The sequence below is a fragment of the Callorhinus ursinus genome, unplaced genomic scaffold (genome assembly GCF_003265705.2).
Source record: "Callorhinus ursinus isolate GAN/ISIS: 27379988/994484 unplaced genomic scaffold, GSC_fseal_2.0 scaffold8, whole genome shotgun sequence".
Classification (NCBI taxonomy): domain Eukaryota; kingdom Metazoa; phylum Chordata; class Mammalia; order Carnivora; family Otariidae; genus Callorhinus; species Callorhinus ursinus.
Window position 1 is genome coordinate 42061907 of NW_027397070.1, and position 21574 is coordinate 42083480.

Consider the following 21574-nt stretch of genomic DNA (forward strand, 5'->3'; position numbering starts at 1 on the left):
AATCTCACTTGCTGACCCAGCTGCAGAGCTCTTCCCAGGAGAAGGGACACAAGCCTGGCAGTCTGCAGGCCGACCTAGGGAAGCCCATCAACATGGCCAGCCCTGCTATGGCACGTGTCCAGCCCTGGCCCCTGGCCCACGTCTGGAAGCTGTCTGCCGCACACAGGCTGGACGAGGTGGGCATTAGTCACTGGGGGGTGGGGGGTGGGCCCCGATGAGCTGCGCCAGGTGAGAACCCCCAGGCCTGGCCAGGGACCATGAGTGTCTGTACAGCCAGCTGGGGAGTGGGAAGAGGGACCGAGGCTGGAACTCATGAGAAAATGGTCTTTTTTTTTTTTTTAATTAAAAACAAAACAAAACAAACAAAAAACAAGGGTTGTGTATTTTCTGGGACAGGAAGGAGGTGTTTTAATGTCACAGGGTGTCTGTCCAACTGTAGGGTTCATATGAAAGGGTAATCAGAAGAGATTATGAGAGGTTCAGCCAGCCACCACAGTGGGTCCTTGCCAGAAGTGACAATAGTTGAGTGGAGAACAGAGCGGGCCGTTTGTGATGGCCCCCTCTAGGAAGCAGAATGGCTACTTGCATCTCCCTGCCCTTCAGTCGCTCACAGTCCTGCAGAAGCTCATTCAGCATCCCCACCACTATCAAAAGGAAGCATGTCTCAAGAGGGCCAGTGGTAGCCTGTAAATGGAGACCTCCTGTGCCAAGAGGGAGGTCTGGAGCCAGAAAGACACCAGCTGGAGAGGCCTGTGGCCTGGTTGGTAGCTGGTATTCCCAGCCTCGTGGATTCCCAGAGCTGACTGATGAGCAAATGCCTTCTTCCTTAGCAATGTCTGGATGGGGCTTTCTAGTTGGAGGCTGGAAATGATGCTGCATTTGATTCAATTTTCCTTCTCCTCATGGCCTTGGTGTTGCTTCAGTGCTTTCCCCACTGCTCTTCCAGGGCTCAGATGCGGGCAGTGTGTAAGGGGTTGGCAATGGAGGGTATGTGTGTGTGTGGGGGGGGTATGTGCATGGTGTGTGTGGGGTGGGGTGTGTGGAAGGGATGTGTGTGGAGGGGTTTGTGTAGTGTGTGTGTGTGGTGTGTGTGTAGAGGAGGTGTACGTGGAGGGTGTGTGTGTGTGTGGTGTGTGTGTGTAAGTGGTATGTGTGTATGTGGTATGTGTGTGGAGGGTGTATATGTGTGTGTGGTGTGTGTGTAGGAGATGTGTGTGAAGGGGTGTGGGTGGTATGTGTGTATGTGGTGTGTAGGTAGGAGATGTGTGTGGAGGGGTGTGTGTGTGTAGAGATGTGTGTGGTATGTGTGTGTGGTGTGTGTGTAGGAGATGTGTGTGGAGGGGTATGTGTGGTGTGTGTGTATGTGGTATGTGTGTATGTGGTGTGTAGGTAGGAGATGTGTGTGGAGGGGTGTGTGTGTGTAGAGATGTGTGTGGTATGTGTGTGTGGTGTGTGTGTAGGAGATGTGTGTGGAGGGGTATGTGTGGTGTGTGTGTATGTGGTATGTGTGTATGTGGTGTGTAGGTAGGAGATGTGTGTGGAGGGGTGTATGTGTGTAGAGATGTGTGTGGAGGGGTGTGTGTGGTGTGTGTGTGTGGTACGTGTGGAGGGGGTTGTGTGGGGCGGGGTGTATATGAAGGGTGTGTGTATGTGGTGTATATGGAGAGGGTGTGTGTGGGGTAAGGTGGGGATTGGGGTGTGTGGAGGGGGGCGTGTGTGGTGGGGGGCAGGGGTGTGCACATTCATGGAGTGAACATTCAGGAACGTGTGCAAGGATGGGCACGTCCCATGTAGATGGGCCCAGGAACCCTGAGCCCCGCCTGTGCCTCCAAGGAGACACCAGGGGTGAGGGCGAGGAAGCATAGCTCCTTCCCACCTTCACTCCGGGGGGACTTGCCAGAGGCTCTTCCCTCCTGACGGCCCCCATCTCCTGCAGAGCTCTCCTTCAGGGTGTGGATGTGCGGTGGGAGCTTGGAGATCGTGCCCTGCAGCCGGGTGGGCCACGTCTTCAGGAAACGGCATCCCTACAACTTCCCTGAGGGCAATGCCCTCACCTACATCAGGTAGGTCACAATGCAAAGAGCACCAGGCTAGGAGTCAGGACACCTAGGTCCTAGACCCCACCAACCCTGTCGGTTACTCCTCCGGCTTTGGGCAGCTGCACCCCCTTTCTGGGCCTCAGTTTCCCCATTTGTTCCTGCCAGTTCTGGGATTCCAGGTACCTTGAGGGGTGGGAGGGTGAAATGGAGAGTGTTGGCACCAGACCTCCCTTGTCTTGACTCTCTGTCCATGAGCTTCTTGGAAAGCCGGCCCAATCACTAACTGGACTATCTGGACCCTCCACTCACTGGGCCCCAGGTTCTGGTCACGGATGCCGTGTCCTGAGCCTGACTTGTTCAGCATCTGCCCATCCATGTCCCCAGCCACAGGGTGCGCTTGGCCCTGGGGTCCAGCCATCACCCACGCTCCTGGTGGGGGTGGAAGGGGAAGAGGGTCCCGAGCACCCCCTTTGAGGACAGTTCTTTTGCTTGTCAGGCCCACGCTTCCTTGTTTGCCACAGTGGCTCCCCAGTCTAGCTAATTGAATGGCTTATTATTTCGGTTTGCTTCCCCCACCCCATTTTTTTTGTTTTTGTAATTATAAAAGTAATATATATGTTCACTGTAAAATGCAAAAACTGTACCAGTATATATTACATATACACATCTGGACGTATATGTGTTTTTACCCTTTATATCATATACAGAGGAACAAGCAAAAGTCCCTTTTACCCAACCTGACTCTTACCCCACTTGTCTCTCCAAAAGTAGCTACTGTGACTATCGATTTCTGGTCTGTCATTTCAGGCCTTTTAACTCCTTTTCATATATGCAGTTCATGTAGAGAGAAGCACACACACCATAACTTTGTGTTTTTACATAAATGGGGTCACGCTGTGTATTCTGCCTGCAGCTTGCTTTTCTGCCCCTCTACCCTAAGTGGTAGACTTCCTTCTGTGCCAGTGCGAACCACGGCCTGTACTCCATCATATAAGGGTAGGGGCCATTATTCTCCTATTGATGGGCATTCAGGTCTTCACCCTTGTTTTAGTAAACAAATATTTGGTCCATGTCCCTTTTGCCCACATGCAAGCATTTTGGCAGAATAGAGTCCTCCAGTGCAGTGTAAAGCTCATGTAAAGACAATGAGCTGATGGATGTTAATGGATCGTACTCATTTATACCACCCCAAATCATATTACTTTGCATACATTCCCAAGATTCTCATCACCCTGTACTGCACAGAGCTGATCTTGATCCTAACTCTATCACCTCCCTGGTGACTTTATTTTATTCCTTCTTCCCCTTTTAGGAACACCAAGCGCACTGCAGAGGTGTGGATGGACGAATACAAGCAGTATTACTACGAGGCCCGGCCCTCGGCCATCGGGAAGGCCTTTGGCAGGTGGGCACACACCCCCCCCCCCCCCCCCCGCCGCCAGCCCTGTTTGCCTCCCTCCACCCGCGTTAGCACAACCAGAACAAAACACAAAATGGTGTGGACGCCAGAAAAGCACGCACAGTCTCCTTGGTAACTGAGCCCCTCCCCGCTGGACTCTTGGGCGTGGGGGGTTCTGGTAGGATACGCAATGTGAGACAGGACTGGGTCCTTGAGGAGCACACAGCCTTGAGGTTGTTTCTGGGAGAAACAACCAGAGAAGGCTTGCTGCTGAAGATGAGCTGCCCGTTCACCAGCTGCCTGCAGGGAGAAGGACAGCTGTGGGAGTAGTCAGGGCCAGGCTGTCTGCAGAAAACCCTTGGGGTTTGGCCGCCACCCCCTGCTGTTCAAAATACGCCTGGGACCTGTTAGCCTGTTTTCCTGTCCTGGGCTGGTATGACGACAGTCTAGTTAAGCATTTTCAAAATGTAGATTGGTTATGAAATCAATTTCATGGGTCGTGACCGGCATTTAAAAAAAAATGATAGAGAACGCGATAGATTGGAACAGAGCGAATAGAAAAGAACAGTTGATTGCAGTTAAAGCTAAGTATTGTTTGGTGAAATTTCTTTCAGTCATATGTGTATGTGTGTAGCTATATATGCACATGGGAATACTCGACCACAATGTAAGATACATTTATTTCTTAAGATTATGGTCAGAAGGGCGCCTGGGTGGCTCAGTTGGTTAAGCAACTGCCTTGAGCTCAGGTCATGATCCTGGAGTCCCAGGATCGAGTCCCGCGTCGGGCTCCCTGCTCAGCAGGGAGTCTGCTTCTCCCTCTGACCCTCCCCCCTCTCATGTGCTCTCTCTCTCATTCTCTCTGTCTCAAATAAATAAATAAAATCTTTAAAAAAAAAGATTGTGGTCAGAAGACTAAAAACATTAGTGATCATCTCTGAATATTCTTCCCTCTGTTTATTCATATCTATATCCCTTTAAAAAAAAAAAAAGCTACATCTCTGACTATTTCTTTTCATGGTGAACTGACCTTTACTGAAGACCTACCCTGTGCTAGGCTCTTATGTTCTCTTAATTCATTTGATTCTCTGAAAACCGTCTGGGATAGGTGGTCATGTTTACTGGTGGAGAAACTGAGGCTCAGAGAGACGGTGGGGGGTCATCTGTCAGTGGCCATTCCCGTCAGGGTAGCTGAGGACACTGGGGAGGTCAAACTGGCGTCCACAGGCACATCAGAGGGTTCTCATTTGCCAAAATTCCTGAAAGACCTTTAAAGTGTGCTTTTCTTGTTAGATTCTTTCTGCTAAAATTGGAATGCAAGAAAGGAAAACTTAAAGCTCTGCTTAAGGACCAGCTAGGGGTGTGCTGAGGTCTCAAGGTGTGAGAAGCCAGAGTCAAGCAGGGCCCCGGTGGGCTGCACTGATCCTGGAAGGTGAGCAGGAATTTGAGGAAAGAAATGAGGAATGGCCAGGAGACCTGGGGTGATCTTGCAGGTCAGAGAAGGATTTGTGGCAGGTGGCCACGGCTGGAGGGCAGGCTGGGACAGCTCCTGGCGGAAAGAGGGGACCAGTCTCCTGGGGCTTCTTCCTTGTGCCCACTTGCCAAAGCCTGAGCCTTCCCTTCTCTTCCAGTGTAGCCACGCGGATCGAGCAGAGGAAGAAGATGAACTGCAAGTCCTTCCGCTGGTACCTGGATAACGTCTACCCAGAGCTCACGTGAGTGCAGCCCTCAGCTTGTGCATCTGGCCTGGGTGGGGGGCCACCCTGAGATCTCCCCATCTTGGGCAGTCTGGTTCTTTCTAGCTGTCGGCGTTGAATCTTCAGGTGAAGGCTCTGGGGGGAATGGGAAGGAGTTAAAAGTGAGATGTGGCAGGAACCAAACTTTTAACAGACTGGGTCATAGAGCCAGGAATGGGCATTGTCCCCATAGGGAGACAACGCTGCATTATGTAGCAAAAGCCGCAGAAATAAAGACTCATCCCTTTTGACTCTGTTCTCTCCCTTCTGGGAGTTTATCCTCAGGAAATAAAGCAACCAAAGCAAAAAACTATTGACAAGAGATGTTCATTCAGTGTAGACTTCTCTGCTGCTGTGAAAAATCTAGAGATAACTAGTAGTAAGGGGTGGGTTTAGTGAATCTCAACACGTGGATCCAAACAAATACTACGCGTCCATTACGATTGCAATCATAAAGCCATGCAAAGCCATGGGGAAACGTTTGCTCTGACAAACTGGAAGCGGGATGAAGAAGGGGTGTGAGCTGGGGGTGAGGGTGCATCCGCGTGTGCGCGCGTGAGCTCCGGGGCGGGGGGTGAGGCTGCATCTGCGTGTGCGCACGTGAGCTCCCGGCCTGGGCGTGAGGCTGCATCTGCGTGTGCGCGCGAGCTCCCGGCCTGGGCGTGAGGCTGCATCTGCGTGTGCGCGCGTGAGCTCCCGGCCTAAGGCTGGCGCAGGGCAGTGAGGCTTCATTTTTTCTCATTTCAAAATCCTTTTTATCCACATGGCTCCTGGCCTCCCCTCCTCAGGTCTTGACTCAAATGTCCCCTTTTGGGGGTGGGGGGAGGGCGCCTCCCCAGTCTCTGTTTGCAGAGCACCCCCTACCCCAGCATCCCCAGTTCCACGCTCGCCATCCAGCGCCTATGTGGCCAGTTCATTTCGTTATTGCCCCTCCCCGCCCCACGTGACAGTAAGCTCCATGAGGGTAGAGGTGCGGATCTGCTTTGTTCGCTGTTTGATCTCCGGCCCCTAGAACAGGGCCTGTCCCAAAACGGGCACTCGATAAATATCTTTAACTGAATAAATTGCATAGTCAATAAGCCTCAATAGTAATAACTTGGAAATTAGCATTCTTCTTTCAATAGCTGTCACCTTAGGGAACGGGTTATTCCATCACTGGCAGCTCTCTCCCAAGGATGGTGCTGAGGCTTTCCAGAACACTCCACCCCTCAGAGCCTGCATGTCCTCGAAAAAGGCAAATCTCTGTTCTTTGAGGGCGGCTTTGGTTTTTGGAAAACAGCCATAGTTAGGTTGTCACCAAGTCCAGTGAAGAAGGCGATCCCTCCCAGATAAGGTGATCCTGGGTCCCTGAGAGAGCGTGACCAGGACTGAAACAAGTATCAAGAGTAAACTGATTCTGGGAGCGAGTTTCAAGGAATTTCGAAACAATTTAAGCAACATCAGCATCCTCGAAAAGAGTTAGCGGCCTGGATGAACCAGCTCCCCAGATGATGGCTGTGGAGGGAAAGAACATTAACTTATAAAAGTATAATAAATGGACCACTTTCTCCAGTGGCCACTTTTAAGGGGATAGTTGCATTCAGACGTGTCATTTCTGAGGGAAAAAGCAGCCGTTTCTTTTCATCCTGTCGGAGTTCAGGCAACATGGGGACGGAGACCCAGGTTCTAGGCCTCAGGCAGAAGCTGGGCTGCCTGTGGGAGGCACCAGGGAGGACCAGGAATAGGTCTCTCCTCTCCACACCCAATCTGCATGCACAGTGTCCCATGTCATCCCCTGAGGACCGAAAGGAAAGAGTATTTTATACCTATCAGAAACCTGGATCCATCACAAGACAGGAGAGTGGATGTAACCAGCTATGTGAAAGGAGGAGCATGAATCGTCTTCCGTTTGTTCTGGCACTGTCCAGAGGTTTTAAAAAACTATCTTTTGTCCGTAAGATAGAAACTGTGCACCTCATTCCTGCCCAGGTTGCTCATCCCCAGTCTGCTCTTCCAGTTCTGCCTCAGTCCTCGGGGTGAGGGGCCAGCAGTGACTCCGGTCGTTGGTTAGGAAGGACATCTGTATGCCAAGCTTTCCTCCAAACAGGGGTTCCTAATGGTTGGCCCCCACTTGCAGACGGTCGGTGGGGAGACTGAGGAGGCCGAGGGAGAGGTCCCTGCTTTCCTAGGCCTGCCTGTAGTCCCAGGACCGCTCCGTCCGCCACAGATCAGAGGTCTGCAGCTGGCCTCAACAACCACTGATCTAGTACTTTTAGTAGGACGGTCAGGAACGGGGCAAGCTGCGCACACCACATTTGCCAGGGTGCTAATCACACAGTGGGTATTGTCCATTTATTATAACACTTCCTGGCAGATGGCAGTAAAAGTCTCCTAACAAAACCAGTATATCATGACAGTTTTCTAACAGATGGAAGTAAAATGTCTTGAGGAAGGGATGCTTTTGCTGTTTCTACAGAGGCATCGGTAAGGGCTAATGGCAGCCCCGCTGGGAGGAGGCCCACGGAGAGGGAAGCAGATGCAGATGTAGCGGAGCCGGCTCAGCCAGGAAGCCGGGGAGGGTGGTGGAGACGACCATCCCAGTGGCCCCCGGGTCTGGGGCCACACAGACACCTCACGAGCCACATCCAGTTTGGAGATTGTTGCCGAAGCCCCGCATCTCCCCCATAAGCATCAATGGGCAGGCCTTTGTGCCAATGGCTGTGGCCGCACATGGACAGTGCCCACCTCCGTGCTGAAAGCTGACCACCCTGAACATCTCCCTCAGGACAGGGGGCAGGGAGAGAAAACATACGGAAGGATCTGGAACAGCCTGGGCTGCATTCCTGAGCCGGCTAAGGGGCCTCAGCAGGTGTCTCATCCCCATAGAGAGGGACAATAGAACAGGCTGCCTCTGGATGAAGCAGAGGGGGTGGACTCTGCATCCCAACACCCTCGCCTCTGGGTAGCGGTTACAAATTCAAATCCTACAGTGATCAGACGGGTGAGGCAAACCAATCTCGTGGGCAACAATGAGGCACAAGGGAGTTGTGGGGACCATGGCCAACTGGGATGCAAAAGCCCTTCCCCCCCGACCACGTGTTAGTGCCTTGAGTGCCTCGCTGGAAGGCGAGCTCAGTGGGGCCTGATCTTCCCATTTTCTCAAAAGAAGCTGGATCCAGATTTCTTTGTGTAACCTTCAGATTTTTAATATTGCCAATTAGCTAAAAACAACGACGACCACACCATGCAGGTCAGACAAAATGTGTTTGAGGCTGGAGCCTCCCCCGGCCCCTGAATCAGAGGGCTCCCATTGACACCCTCTGGCAGGGCCCACCCCGATCCCAGGACAGAGAGACAGGAACGAGCAAAGAGCTTGAGGAATGCCATGCTCCCGCTGGCTCAGGGTTGTGTGGAAACTCGGACTCATGGAGGGCCTGGGTGGGAGAGTGACTCAGAGGCTGCTCTGGGTACCCAGGACCTGGGGGCCCTGACTCCCAGCCCTTATTCTGCCTCTCTTCTGCTCCCAGCCCATATCTGTGCTAGCTACTGGGAATAGAATGGCCCCCTTTCTGCCCTGGGGCCCATCTGCCCTGGAGTCCGGGGGGATTATGCCAAAGCTCTCCTTTCCAGTGCCAAGCCTCAGAAAACCTGGAAGCAAGAGTCAGGATGAGGGGTGGAGAAGGGCTGGGCCTCAGGGAGCAATCCGGGGTCTTGGCTATGGACTGTCCAGCCTCTAGGCGAGGCCTAGTTGGGGCATATCATGGTCTCTGCTCAGGGTCAAGATAGGAAAGACGACATCTGATCCAAAGGAAAGGAGGATGGGGCGCCTGGCTGGCGTAGTCAATAGAGCATGTGACTCTTCATCTCGGGGTTATGAGTTCAAGCCCATGTTGGGTGTAGAGATTACTTAAAAAATAAAAACATATATATTTTTTTCAAAGGAAAGGAGGATAGACAGGAGGAGGGAGGAAGCAGGTGAAGGAAGTGGGAGAGAGAAGGGGAAGGAAAGGAAGTAGAAGAAGCAGTGTTAGTGATTGGCAGGAGGGGAGAGGCATCCAGAGGAGAAGGAGAGGGATAAAGGAGGAGTAAGGAGGAGCAGAGAGCCTACGGGGCCGGGAGGGGAGCACCGCTTACAGGGGCCTTTCTCTCTGGGGAGGGGCTTGGCGTGGTTGGCCCTTCCCACAAAGGGGAGGTGGTCCTTTTGTTCATAGCTTCAACCACCTGTGTGTTAGGGGATCATAGGGGGCATTTTATTATTGATCATAGTCATTATTGTTATTATATTACTATTTTTATTAAACTTCCCTCTACTGACAAGTTGGGGGCAAAATAAGTATTTATCTCTTCAAATGCCATATTCCCAGGAGGGATTGATCCTGATGCTCTGTGAGGCAATAAGAAACCAATAAAGATGACCTTTTAAGCTAAAAAAAATGCGTTTGGGGCCATATTCAGCTTGGGGGCCAGCAGTTTTCAACCTGTGGTCTAGAATTATGCAAACTCTCAAGAGGGGCCTGGAGGGGTACACACTCCTTCCAGGAGTGTGCAAGAGAAAGTGAAGATGTCTTCCCAAGGCTCTGTGAGAGTGGGTCATGGTTGGGGGTTCTGGGGGCTTCCAATCAGCCTCGAGGAAGACCTGGTTTGGTTGAGATCAAAGAATGCCAGAAGTGTTATGATGCCCCCGCTCCCCAGCCCACCTAGGTTCTCTTTGGACAGAGGTAACAAGAGGTGGTTAAGATTAGGCACATGGGGGCGCCTGGGTGGCTCAGTCGTTAAGCGCCTGCCTTCGGCTCAGGTCATGATCCCAGGGTCCTGGGATGGAGCCCCACATTGGGCTGCCTGCTTGGAGGAGAGCCTGCTTTTCCCTCTCCCACTCCCCCTGCTTGTGTTCCCTCTCTCGCTGTGTCTCTCTCTGTCAAATAAATAAATATTTAGGCACAATAAATATAAGATTAGGCACATGACCAGACTCTGAGCCCCATCATGCCGTGGGGACATAACCCAAGAGGGTGTATGACCTTCTAAACCCAAGAATACAAGCCTGCATCAGCTGGGGCCAGCAGCCTCCTTGGGTTTATTACCCACAAAATAAGACAATGTGTCGTGTGTGTGTGTGTGTGTGTGTGTGTGTGTGAGAGAGAGAGAGAGAGAGAGAGATGTGTGTTTAAGCATATTTTAAATAATAATAAGCATTATTATTTAAAAAATATAAATTTTTAAATAATATTTTGAAACACCTGTTTTATTTAACAGTATGTTATAAACATTTTTCCATGCTATCAGTTACTCGTTTGGAGTCATTTTTAATGGCTATGGGGCTTTCCATCCTACAGATGAATCAGTATTTATTTAGCCCATCCCCTGTTGTTGGATATCTATTTTTTCAGTATAACCAATCACTCTGCAAACATCCAAAATTATTGCCGCAAGATAACAAATTCCCAGAAGTAGGATTGAGATTGTTAGGTCAAATGTATGCACATTATTTTTTGTGTGCTTTTTATTATTGAAATACAACTGACGTACAATGTTGTATTCATTTCAGGTGTACAACATAGTGATTCAACAATCCTCTACATTATGCAGTGCTCCCCATGATAAGTGTAGTCACCACCTGTCACCGTACGACGTTATTACAGTATTATTGACTATGTTCCCTATGCTGGACTTTTCATCTCTGTGACTTATTTTATAACTGGAAGTTTGTACCTCTTAACCCCTTTTATCTATGTGTGCACATTTTTAAAGCTTTGGGTACATAAAGCCACATTGCCCTCCAGAACTGTTGGGCCAATTTATGCTCCCACCCATAGAGTATGAGAAGATCTGCTCCCATAGCTATTGCCAACACTGGGGATTGATATTGATTGGTGTTGATATAATATGATATATATGATATATTTTATATAAGTAAATATATAGAAATAATACATATTTATTACATATTATATGTTATGCACATATGTATTGTAAACAGTGGTAACTCTCTAATATGTATTTCTTTAATCATTAGTGAGATTGAACACATTTTCCTATTTGTGGGTTTGAAATTTATCTCTCCAAAGTGACCTTTTCCCTGTCATTTTGAGATGTCCTATCGAGTCCATACTTAGACCCCAGTCTCTCCCCAGGTTTTCTTCTCTCTAGACTGGGGAGCCTTGGCTTTCTGGTCTGAGCTCTTTTCCCAGGGTCCCCCCAGGCTTGGCCTCCAGGGCTGCCCCTAGGGCTCAGACCCGGTGGGGTGAGGCTCAGTCTTCCCAGAGGCATCCTGCTCTTTCCCCCGTCCCTGCCCCTGCTGGCTAGGGCTGCTCCCCAGGGCCCCTTCCCGTGAGACCGAGACCACGCACGAGCATGGTGCCCGGGGAGCTGACCGAGCACTGCCTCTGGCTGAGGGGTGAGTAAGCCTAGAGAGGGCAGAGGACAAGCCTGAACCACTCCATTTTCTCTCAGAGTCCCCGTGAAGGAAGTGCTCCCCGGCATCATTAAGCAAGGGGTTAATTGCCTAGAATCCCAGGGCCAGGACTCAGCTGGGAACTTCCTGCTTGGAATGGGCATCTGCAGAGGGTCTGCCAAGAACCCCCCAGCACCCCAGGTAAGCTGCTTAGGGCCTCGAGGTCAGAATCAGGAGGGGGAAAGGAGCCTGGGTCATTGTCCAGGAGTGGGGGAGGGGGAAAGGAGCCTGGGTCATTGTCCTGGAGTGGGGGAGGGGGCTTCCCTTGGCTCATTCTCATTTTCTCTCTGCTTGCACCCTCCACAAACCCGCTCTCCCAGGAACGTGTACGTGTACACTGTCCCCTCACGCTGCTCCTTGGGTCTGCTTCTGCCACATTCTCGTCCCTTTTCCCACCTGTCCCACAGTTGCCCTCGGGGCACCACCCACTTTCTCCTTGCTGAGGGAGAAATGTTACCCAGACGGCACCCGGTTCTCTCCTGGGATGCAGCTGTGGTCAGCGTGTATCACGGACAGCAGGGCATCCAAGACTCCTGTGTGTATGTGCGTGTGCCACATATGAGGGTCACTGCACTCATGCCACAACAAGAGTAGGTCGTAGAGATCCCCTAGCTGCCCTGGTCCTGCACCCTGTCTCTCCCTGTCCCCCCACCTTGGCATCCCTTGGTACATCCTTGGTTGCCCTCCAGCCAGCTCCAGCTATGCTGCCCCCCATCCTTTTATTACGAAAACTTTCAAACATACAGAAAAGTTGAAAGAACAATACAGTGAATACCCATATACTCACTCTTGTTATTTGTAGAAAATTCTGCCAACATACACGGTATTTGTTTTATAACCTGCCTACCCTCCTCCCCATCCCTCACCGCACACTTGGACTCGGCCCTTCACGTCCCTGTCTTCTAGGCGTGGCTGTTCAGCGACCATCTCATCCAGCAGCAGGGGAAGTGCCTGACTGCAGCCTCCACGTCCATCACCCCAGGCTCCCTGGTCCTACTGCAGGGGTGCAACCTGAGAGAAGGCAGGCAGGTGAGTCTCCTCACCCCCCGGGGATGTGCAGGCTGAGTGGCAGCTCCTGGCACGGGAGCCCTGGGTTGAAACAGATGGACTCAAATAAGCCCTCCAGAGTGAGGATCCCTCCAAGTCAGCGGCAAGGTCAAGTCTGTTGTGCTCATGAGGAAGCACTTCTTCAAGTAAATATGGTTACATGTCCGTCCTGCCAGCCTGTGGGTGACACGAGGACAGGGGCTGTCTTGTGTCCCTAGCCCCCGACAACCACCGCAGCCAAACTTGAGCTGCCTTTTACCAAGAGCCAGTGATAGGAGTTTTACATAGACCATCTCATCTTATCCTCGTGCAACCCAGGGATTTGGGCCCTCGTCCCCTCCCCATTTTACAGGTGAGTCAACCGAGGCTTGCTGAATTTAAGAAACAGGGGTCAGATAAAACACAGCTGGGAAGGGGTAGAGCCGAGATTCAAACCCAGGTCAGTGTGACCCCTAAGCCCACGGTCTTAACCCAGAACATAGTAGGTGCTCGGTAAGTATTTCTTGTCTGTGGCTGCCGGGAAAGTGAGACCCAGACACACCGATTTCCAAGCTGGCACGACAGCCTCCCATGAGCACTACCTTTTCCATTTGTCAAACACTCAGCCGCCCTGTCTCCATGAATCCTGGGAGACAGGCCAGGCCCTCTGGCCGAGGAAGAAACCGATGTTCCGAGAGAGGACATCACTTGCCCAGGGTCAGCATCAGCCAGTGGCAGAGTCAGCTCAGCTCCCTTCCGGGGGGGGGGGGGGGGGGAGGAGCCGCTCTGCCCGAGGGATGGAACACAAAGTCCAGAGGTCTCCTCCAGCCCTTCCCCTGCCCACACACCCCGGTAGCCGTCCCCGTGCCTGACCCTGGCCGGCCGGCTGGACAGTGCAGGGCCGAGGAGAGCGCCTGGCCTTTCCTCCCACCCTTTTCCTGTTTGCCTGGGTCAGCTCTTTCTTTAGGGATGACTGGCAATTGGCTACACCATTCTGGAAAAGCAGCCAGATCCCCTCCCTCCAGCCTCTGAGTGCGTGCATGCGTGTGTGTGTGTGTGTGTGTGTGTGTGTGTGTGTGTGTGTGTGTGTGAATTGTGTGCCAGGATCTGCTTGCTGGCCCTGCTGGACACTTCTGAGGTGTTTCTGATTGGCAGAGGAAGTTTGTCCTGCTACCTCCGCCCCTGCCCTGCAATGAGGGATGTCCTCAGGCTCTTCTTCACTGGGGGCAGCAGACCTCTCCAAGGGTCAGGCTTTGAGCCCCCAGGAAGTAGCTCCTGGGGGAGCCACCACTCACTTAATTCTCTCGAGCTCTGTCTAATCTGCTCCTGCAAGTCCTGCCAGGTCCCCAGCGGCACCCTGGCCCCCGGGCCCTCTCCTCCCGGAGAATAGGATGAGTGGGTCTCCCACTGCTGGTGCCTTCTCAAAGCTAAGCCTTGCTTCTTGGTCTCCCTTTGGCTCCCACGGCCACTGGGCGTCATGGATCCGAGAGGCTCTGTGTCCTGGAGCCAGTGGGCTGTAGTCAGCAGACCCCAGCCCCGCCACCCCTCACCCCTCTGAGCCTCAGTCTCCTTCCTGCCGGCCTTGCAAGGTGCCTGCAGGAACGGAGGCTGAGGAGATAGGAGGGTGCCGTGAGGGGTGCTGTTTCTCTGTCCAGGCCCAGGCCTGAGTGGCCGGGAGAGTGCTCGATGGCATGGGTGAGAAGTGAGAATCCCGTGGTTTAGGGAGCACCTTCAGCGATCGGGTGATCTCTTCACTCATCCGCGCACTCACCCTTCATAAATACCACTGCGTTGGGCCCCTGCCTGTTCTCAGGAAGGTACGGCTCCTGTTGGCCACAGGCAGAAAGGAGGACGGGGTCCAGCGATGCCCAGGGCGGGGGAGCATGGCCAGCCTCTCAGCCCTTCTCCTGAGTGTTCCAAAGGACACCACCTTCCTCCACCCAGGCATCTCCAAATGTTCCACGGGAACACCTCTTTTCCCCTTCCTCAAGCCCGGCGAAGAGGAGGCTCAGGAGGAGATTGTGATGGGGACCCCAGGCCTCCCACCATCCTGCTGGTCTTATTCCTCATCGCTGCAGACATAGTGGCTGGATCCCCCTTACAGCCCTTGGTCACCTGCTGCCTGGTTAGAGGCCAGGCCGGAAGCTCAGAGCTGTGGGGAGAGAAAATCTTGTTTGAAGAAGCAAAAGACGCACTAAGCCAGGACCCGCAGACTCAATGTGCCAGCAGGGAGGGATGGGGTGTGCTGCAGGGGTGGGGTGTGCTGTCCTGGGCAGGATCTTGGTAAATGGAGAGCAAGAGCCCCACTTCTCAGCCCCAACTGCTCCGGGCCGTATAAGAAACTGGCCCATGTCTAAAGGGAAGCTAGAAACCCAGATTTTCATGTGACAAGGAAGCCAAATTTTATTTTATTTTCTTTTAAGATTTTTTTTTTTTTTTTAATTTGACAGAGAGAGACACAGTGAGAGCGGGAACACCAGCAGGGGGAGTGGGAGAGGGAGAAGCAGGCTTCCCGCGGAGCAGGGAGCCCAATGTGGGGCTCGATCCCAGGACCCCGGGACCATGACCCGAGCCAAAGGCAGGCGCTTAACGACTGAGCCACGCAGGCGCCCCACGAAGCCACATTTTAAACAGACACTGTGCAGGCCAAACAAAATACAGCCCCGGGTCAGATTCATTCAGCCGATGGGCCTCTGATCTTCCTTCTGCTGGACTGTGGAAGCAGGAGTGCCTCAGAAGGGAAGGGGTTTAAGACTGCGTGTGGGGTTGGGGAGCTCTTATGTAGGGGACATAGTCTGCCTTAAGTGAGGGGGGGTATCCGAGGGGTATTCAGGCCACTTACATTGATGTGAATTATTATGATTGTTAATTATTGTTTTCTCCCCCGTCCTCCCTGCCAGAGATGGAGGAGAAAAGCCTCTTTCATCCAGCACTCGGTCAGCGGCCTCTGCCTGGAGGCCAAGCCCGCCCAGCTGGTGACCAGCAAGTGCCAGGCCGACGCCCCCGCCCAGCAGTGGCAGCTATCGCCGCACACATGACGGTAGCCTGGGGCCTCCCGTACCTTTTGCATGAGACTTTGGGACTGGAAGCGGGTTAGGGTGGGGGAGTGTAAAGCAGGCCGTCCCCATCTCCTCACATTTCCGCCGGAATCATCAGCAAACACCCCTGCCACGACACACAGCTCCCCAAAGCTTGTTCGGGGCGGGCACAGGGGGGCAGGCCCTGATGCTCCGGCTGCCAGCCCGGCCCTGCCCCAGAAGAGGAGACGGGCAGGATGCTGGACTGCTGCTGGGTGGAGACTGGGCAGCCCCCCCCCCCCGGCCCTTTGTCCCCTTCCCTTCACCCTCCCAGGGCCCCTGCTGGGTCACAGGGCCTAGCTGTGGGGCCGGCACGAAGGGACAATGTGGGCAGCATGGATGGGGAGGCTGAGGGCCCGCCGAGGGGGTGCAGCATGAAGGCAGATGGAGAACAAGAAGGAGGTGAGAAGCTCCGTGGCCTGTCCCAGGCGGGTGCTGGGTTGAGCGTGGGAGGGATAGGATCTGGAGCAAGGGATGGGTAATTTGCAGAAGGACATGGATGGAAAAGCAGCAGAGCCCCAAAAGAATTAGTCTCTTCCGGACAACCCATAGTTCTTCCCAAGCTGTGTCAGTCCCCGCGCATCGCGCCCAGCGCTCTGGCCTCCACGTTCCTAGCAAGAGGCTGCAACGGGGTCTTCAGGGGCAGCCTTGGGACCCAGTTTATTAAACAGATCCCGCTTCCGTTTGGCCATGTGTCAGGCCAAGACCCCTTTCCTTGGGCCTAAAGACCAGCTGGTGCCCTGTCTGCTCTTCCCGGGCCCATGGTGATGACCCCGTGTGGGCGGGCAACCACCATGCACCCTGGAGCAACCCCATCCTCGTTCAGACTTTGGCTCCTGCCTTCTCAAAAGCCTTTGTCTCCGTAAATACAGCATTATGGTGGTGAAGTAGCTGGTAAGAACAGGACCTCCCTTCTGGAGCTAAACATTCCCTAAGACATTAGGGAGTAAGTCCGGGAGGCTAAGCCTCATCCTCACCCCTCCCTGCTGCAGGAGGGAGGCCTGAGAGGGTCAGTTCCCACAGTGAGCGGGGAGGCTGGCTGGCGGCTCCTGTTTGTGTGGAGAAACCCAGTTCCTTCTCACGGCCACTGGGCCCATGGCCTGGTCTTGGAAACGCTTCTGCTATTCCCCATTTCCTCTTCCCCAGCCCTAGTGGCTCAGGCAGGGTGATCTTTGGCAAAAGACCAGGGGTATAAGGACCCCTGGGCATCTCCCTCCCAAAGCAAATCCGCCTGGGACCTCTAGGGAGTTCGTGGATTCCAGAGGGCCCGGGACTCTCCTGAAATTGTCCCCCCAAATCGTGCATGTGTGTGCAGATGTGCATTTTCCTGGGGAGAGGGTCCATGGATCACCCCAGCTTCTTGCAGAGGTCCCTGATCCCCAAAGGGTCTGCACCTCTGCTCTGGCCTGGAGCAACCACCGGGCTGAGCTGCCATGTACCTTCTCCCTTCCTGGTGAGCCTAGATTGCTGGTTCCTGCTCCTCCATGGGCCCTCAGGCCAGCAGCCCTGCCATGGGGGGCCTCAGTAGCTTCCTCACCCCCTGGCTCTCACCAGGCGCTCAAGCAGTGCTCCTGGGCCCCAGCACAGGGCCCTTGGCCCCCCGGGGGCCCCATCTCCCGTCCTCTGTCACCGTGTTTCCTCCACCCCCTTCTCTGTTGTGCCTGTCCCCCCCAACCCCCCTGCAGCGTGGCCCCTTGGGGATGGGGGGGCACAGCTTCCCTCACTGAGTGTAAGGGGGCTGCTGCTCAGAGAAGCCTGAGAGCCCCTCCCTTCCCTGTGGGCCGACTGCAGCTGTCAGACGTCCCTGCCTTCCCTGTGGGCCCACTGCACCTGTCCGCCGCCCCTCCCTTCCCCGTGGCCCCACTGCACCTGTCAGACACCCCTCCCTTCCCCGTGGGCCCACTGCAGCTGTCCACCGCCCCTCCCTTCCCTGTGGGCCAGCTGCACCTGTCAGACACCCCTCCCTTCCCCGTGGGCCCACTGCACCTGTCAGACGCCCCTCCCTTCCCCGTGGGCCCACTGCACCTGTCCACCGCCCCTCCCTTCCCTGTGGGCCAGCTGCACCTGTCAGACACCCCTCCCTTACCCGTGGGCCTACTACACCTGTCCGCCGTCCTTCGTGGTGGGACTCGGCCCTGCTCTGCTCTTGCTTTTCCTCTTCTTGACCAAAGCATGTGCCACTCGCTGCCGTCCCTGAGGGGCCTCGTCTTTATGAAACGTGCACCTGGAATAAAACCACTTCTCACCCATACACGTGCACCCGTGCCTTTCTCACCCCGAAGCCACCCTCCCCTGCCGTGTGGGCAAGCTGGGGCCTCGATGCTATAAAACAAACTGAAAGCGCTCGGGTCTCACCCCTCCTGTACCTGACAGCTTGCTCCTCGGCCTACATGCCCCACGGTACCCCAGGGTGTCCCGGATGACAGGCTGGCAGCTCTGGGGGACTAGCAGGTGTCCCTGCTGCTGGGGCGGGCTGGGACCAGAGCCCCACTCTGGCTCTGTGGCCTCATCGTGGGACCCTACTGCGGCTTTGAAGTGGAAACCACGGGGCTTTTCCAAATGCTTGCCTTTTGCCAACCCTCTCTCCTTCCCTGGGTGATAGCCCTGACCCCCCAGAACTGCCCTTCCCCGCCTCTACCACACAAAAAGGCAGTGGGAAAATGCAGGTGGGACATCTTCCTGGGTAGGAACAGCAAACTAACTCCAGAAAGAGTCCCATCAGCCTAGCCTTGTTGATTGGGTAGCAGATGCTGTGCCTAACGTTTCCATGGAAACCAGTGGAAAGCCCCCACCACTCCTATGATCAGAAGCTGAACCTACCCAGGTAAAAATAAACGCTGCTTCGGTGCACATATGAACAGTGGTGGGCAGGCCAGTGCGCACCTTTCCTGCACGCAGCCATTTCTGCCCCCACCCCCCACTTCCATCTCAGGGGTTCCCAGAACTTCTGGCCACCATGCCCCTAGCTGGTGACAGTTCCAAGCGCACAGTGTGGCTGCAGAGCCCAGCTTGGGCTAACTGGGCACAGGGAACAATTTACTGCAGAAGACTCCGGCTGTAGTCTCTGTCCGTCCTCTCAAGGAGCACACCCCACTGCCCACCTCCTTCTTAGGGCGCTGGCCACGCTGGGCCGGCTCTCCACATTCCCTCTGTTTTCCTTCCCAGCCTCCAAGGGCTCTGGTGCTGCTTCTCCTGAGTCATGCTCTTTTGCCCTCCTCCAAACCTACCTCTCGGAGGCCCATTTTTCTCTTCCACCCCCCCTTTCTTTTTTTCTGGAAAATAAGACTGTGAGCCTTTAGCCAGCTCCTGGAGGGGTTGGCAGAAACTCTCCGGCTGGCCCTTAGGGACTTACAGAACACAGCAGAAAAGTCTCGAAGAGTGCATGGGTGGGGAGGGCAGGAGGGACATGGGCATGAGGCCAGCCTCCCGTTTATCCAGCAGGGAGGAGTGCCTCCATCCCTGGGCCTCTGTGACTTGCCTTCAGTTTTCCCAGTGGCTCAGCCCCACACCCCTCAGGAGAGGGCTCTCCAACTGCAGTTGGGAGAAATAACATGGGCAACACCTGTCTTCCAAGGGGACCAGCACCCCCAGGCCTGCGGAGAATCTTCCATCACTGGGCGCGGTGTGATCCTCGCCCACCAAGAGAACAGAATAGGAAACCTGGAAAAGAAAAGCTACAGTTCGTGACCCACAGCTTCATTCCCGACAGTGTTCCCACCGTCCTTGGTGTGTCCCTGCCATGGTTGGGTCTGTTTCCTCCAGAGGGAGGGAGGGAGGGGTTCAGGCAGCTTCTCATCTTAAAAGGTCTTCACGGCTGGGCAAAGAGCTCAGGTGAGGCAGGTGGGGGCCGCCCTCTCCTGGGCCTGCAGCCAGGCTGTGTGGGTCAGCAGGAGGGTGGAGGTTCCAGAGCCATCTGAGGACAGCCCTCTGCCTTGGGACTCGACCCCATGAAGTGCGAGGAAGTGGGTAGACAGAGTGTGGATCCCAGGGCCCTCGTCAGCCAGGCTGTCCTCACTCTGTCACTTACTGGCCATGTGGTCTTGAGTCTCTTACATCATCTCTCAGCCTTGGGTTCCTCACCTGGAGGAAGGGGTCACTTCGAGCCCTGGAGGGATTTTGTGAGGAATGATTTATTTCTCGTGTGCAAAGCATCTCTCTAAAAGCCTAGTAAACATGCATTCGTGCCACTATTTTTTTTTTTTTAGATTTTTATTTATTCATGAGAGAGAGAGAGAGAGAGAGAGAGAGAGAGAGGCAGAGGGAGAAGCAGGCTCCCAAGGAGCAGGGAGCCCGATGCGGGACTCGATCTCAGGACCCTGGGATCATGACCTGAGCCGAAGGCAGTCGCCCAACCATCTGAGCCCCCCAGGCGCCCCCGTGCCACTATTAATAAACATTTTTGGAGTGCCTGCTACGTACTAGGCACTTTACCAGGGGTGGTGACACACATATAAAACAGAAATTGTCTCTGCCCTTAAGGACATTCTAGCAGGAGACATGGACAAAGAAAGAGGTCCCTGTGATACCACATGATAAAAGCCACAGGAAAGGCAGGAGATATGGCAGCAGCAAGGAGGGGCCTCTTGCTGTGGGTTGGGGGCCAGGAGTCCTGGTGCTTCCAGGACAGCTGCTCATGACCCTCTGGGCAACGCCTGCCTCGGCTGGGTGGAGGGTGGGCCGGATGAGGCCTGGTGGGAGCTAGAATGCTAGCCGGGCTGGTGGCTCAGCAGGTACCGTGGAATGGCCTGTCATTGTGCATACTGCACCAAGTACTACATGGCTTGTCACCTCAGTGCACACAGCACCGTGGGGATGTAGACCAGTCTGTAATCATAGAAGGATTCTGGAAGGAAGGTATGGCAGCCGTTTAAACCCAAACAGATAAACCCTGTCCTTCTTGAGCTAATGACCATTCCTCCAGGGCTCAGTCTTCTTTGGTGAGGGCAGAGGAAAGGATGGGGACCAGGAGAACTGGATGATTCTTATCTGGAGACAAGGAATACAAATGACCAGGTGGAGTTCCAGAAAGACTTGTTCTCTCCTTCCTCCTTGATTCAGGTTACCTCTGATCCATTCAACCATCTGAAAACAAAGCCTGTCTCTCAACAATTTGTCTTTCAAATAAGTGTCTCTCAAGCTTCAGCCCCCAGATAAGCTGGGGCAATCAGCTCAAGGTGCCCGTAGGCATGTTTGTCCCCAGGCTCTCCCCCAGACCTGCTGACTCCGAATTTCCATGTGTGTCCGTGGCCGAGGTGATCCAGATTCACCTGGAGTCTGCGACCCTCTGAAGCATGAGGCAGACCTGGGGCCCAGGGAGGGGGAGCCATGCAGGGGATACTAAGGATGAGCCCCAGCTCTGCACCAAGTACTACAGTACTTGACCTCACTGTGAGCGGGAGAAGCCAAGGGGAAAGAAGGCCACTCCCACGCTCCTTACCAGCAAAAGGATGTAGGAGCTGGATGTCTGAGCCAGAACTGGCTCCCGAGGGGAGCAGTGACAGACAGATGCCCCCAGCTAGGACACCCTCATTTGAACAAGAAACCAGGGCTGGCAGGAGAGTTTGGGGTTCTGGGTCCAGGATCAGGAGAGAAGTGTCTCCAGTCGTGGTTGCTTAGTCTCCCCTGGGGCCTCTCCCCACCACCTGAGTCAGAGGCAGCCCCCAGCTGAAGCCCCCAGCTGGGTTAGAGGCAGCTTGCTGAAGTGTGGGTGGCCCATAGGCCCCATAGCACTCTCAGACACAGCCACTGACATTGGCAAGGGCGTCCCTCACCCCCGGGATGACTGATCTCCAGAGCCTCCAGAGCCTTGTTCTCCGGCGGGGGTGTGTGTGTGTGTGTGTGTGTGTGTGTGTGTGTGTGTGTGTGTG

The 21574-nt window shown here is 54.2% G+C and overlaps 1 protein-coding gene across 1 annotated transcript in view; it reads left to right on the forward strand.

The window, feature by feature from the left end:
• GALNT16 (polypeptide N-acetylgalactosaminyltransferase 16) overlaps nt 1-17958 on the forward strand; it is a 92125-nt gene extending 74167 nt beyond the window's left edge. Inside the window, exons 11-16 of the mRNA XM_025870478.2 lie at nt 1937-2063; nt 3352-3444; nt 5070-5153; nt 11604-11745; nt 12511-12633; nt 15531-17958. Of these exons, the coding sequence (XP_025726263.2) occupies nt 1937-2063; nt 3352-3444; nt 5070-5153; nt 11604-11745; nt 12511-12633; nt 15531-15668 (707 nt within the window). The 3' untranslated portion in view covers nt 15669-17958. The remainder of the gene's footprint in view (nt 1-1936; nt 2064-3351; nt 3445-5069; nt 5154-11603; nt 11746-12510; nt 12634-15530) is intronic.
• Nucleotides 17959-21574: the final 3616 nt, after the last annotated feature.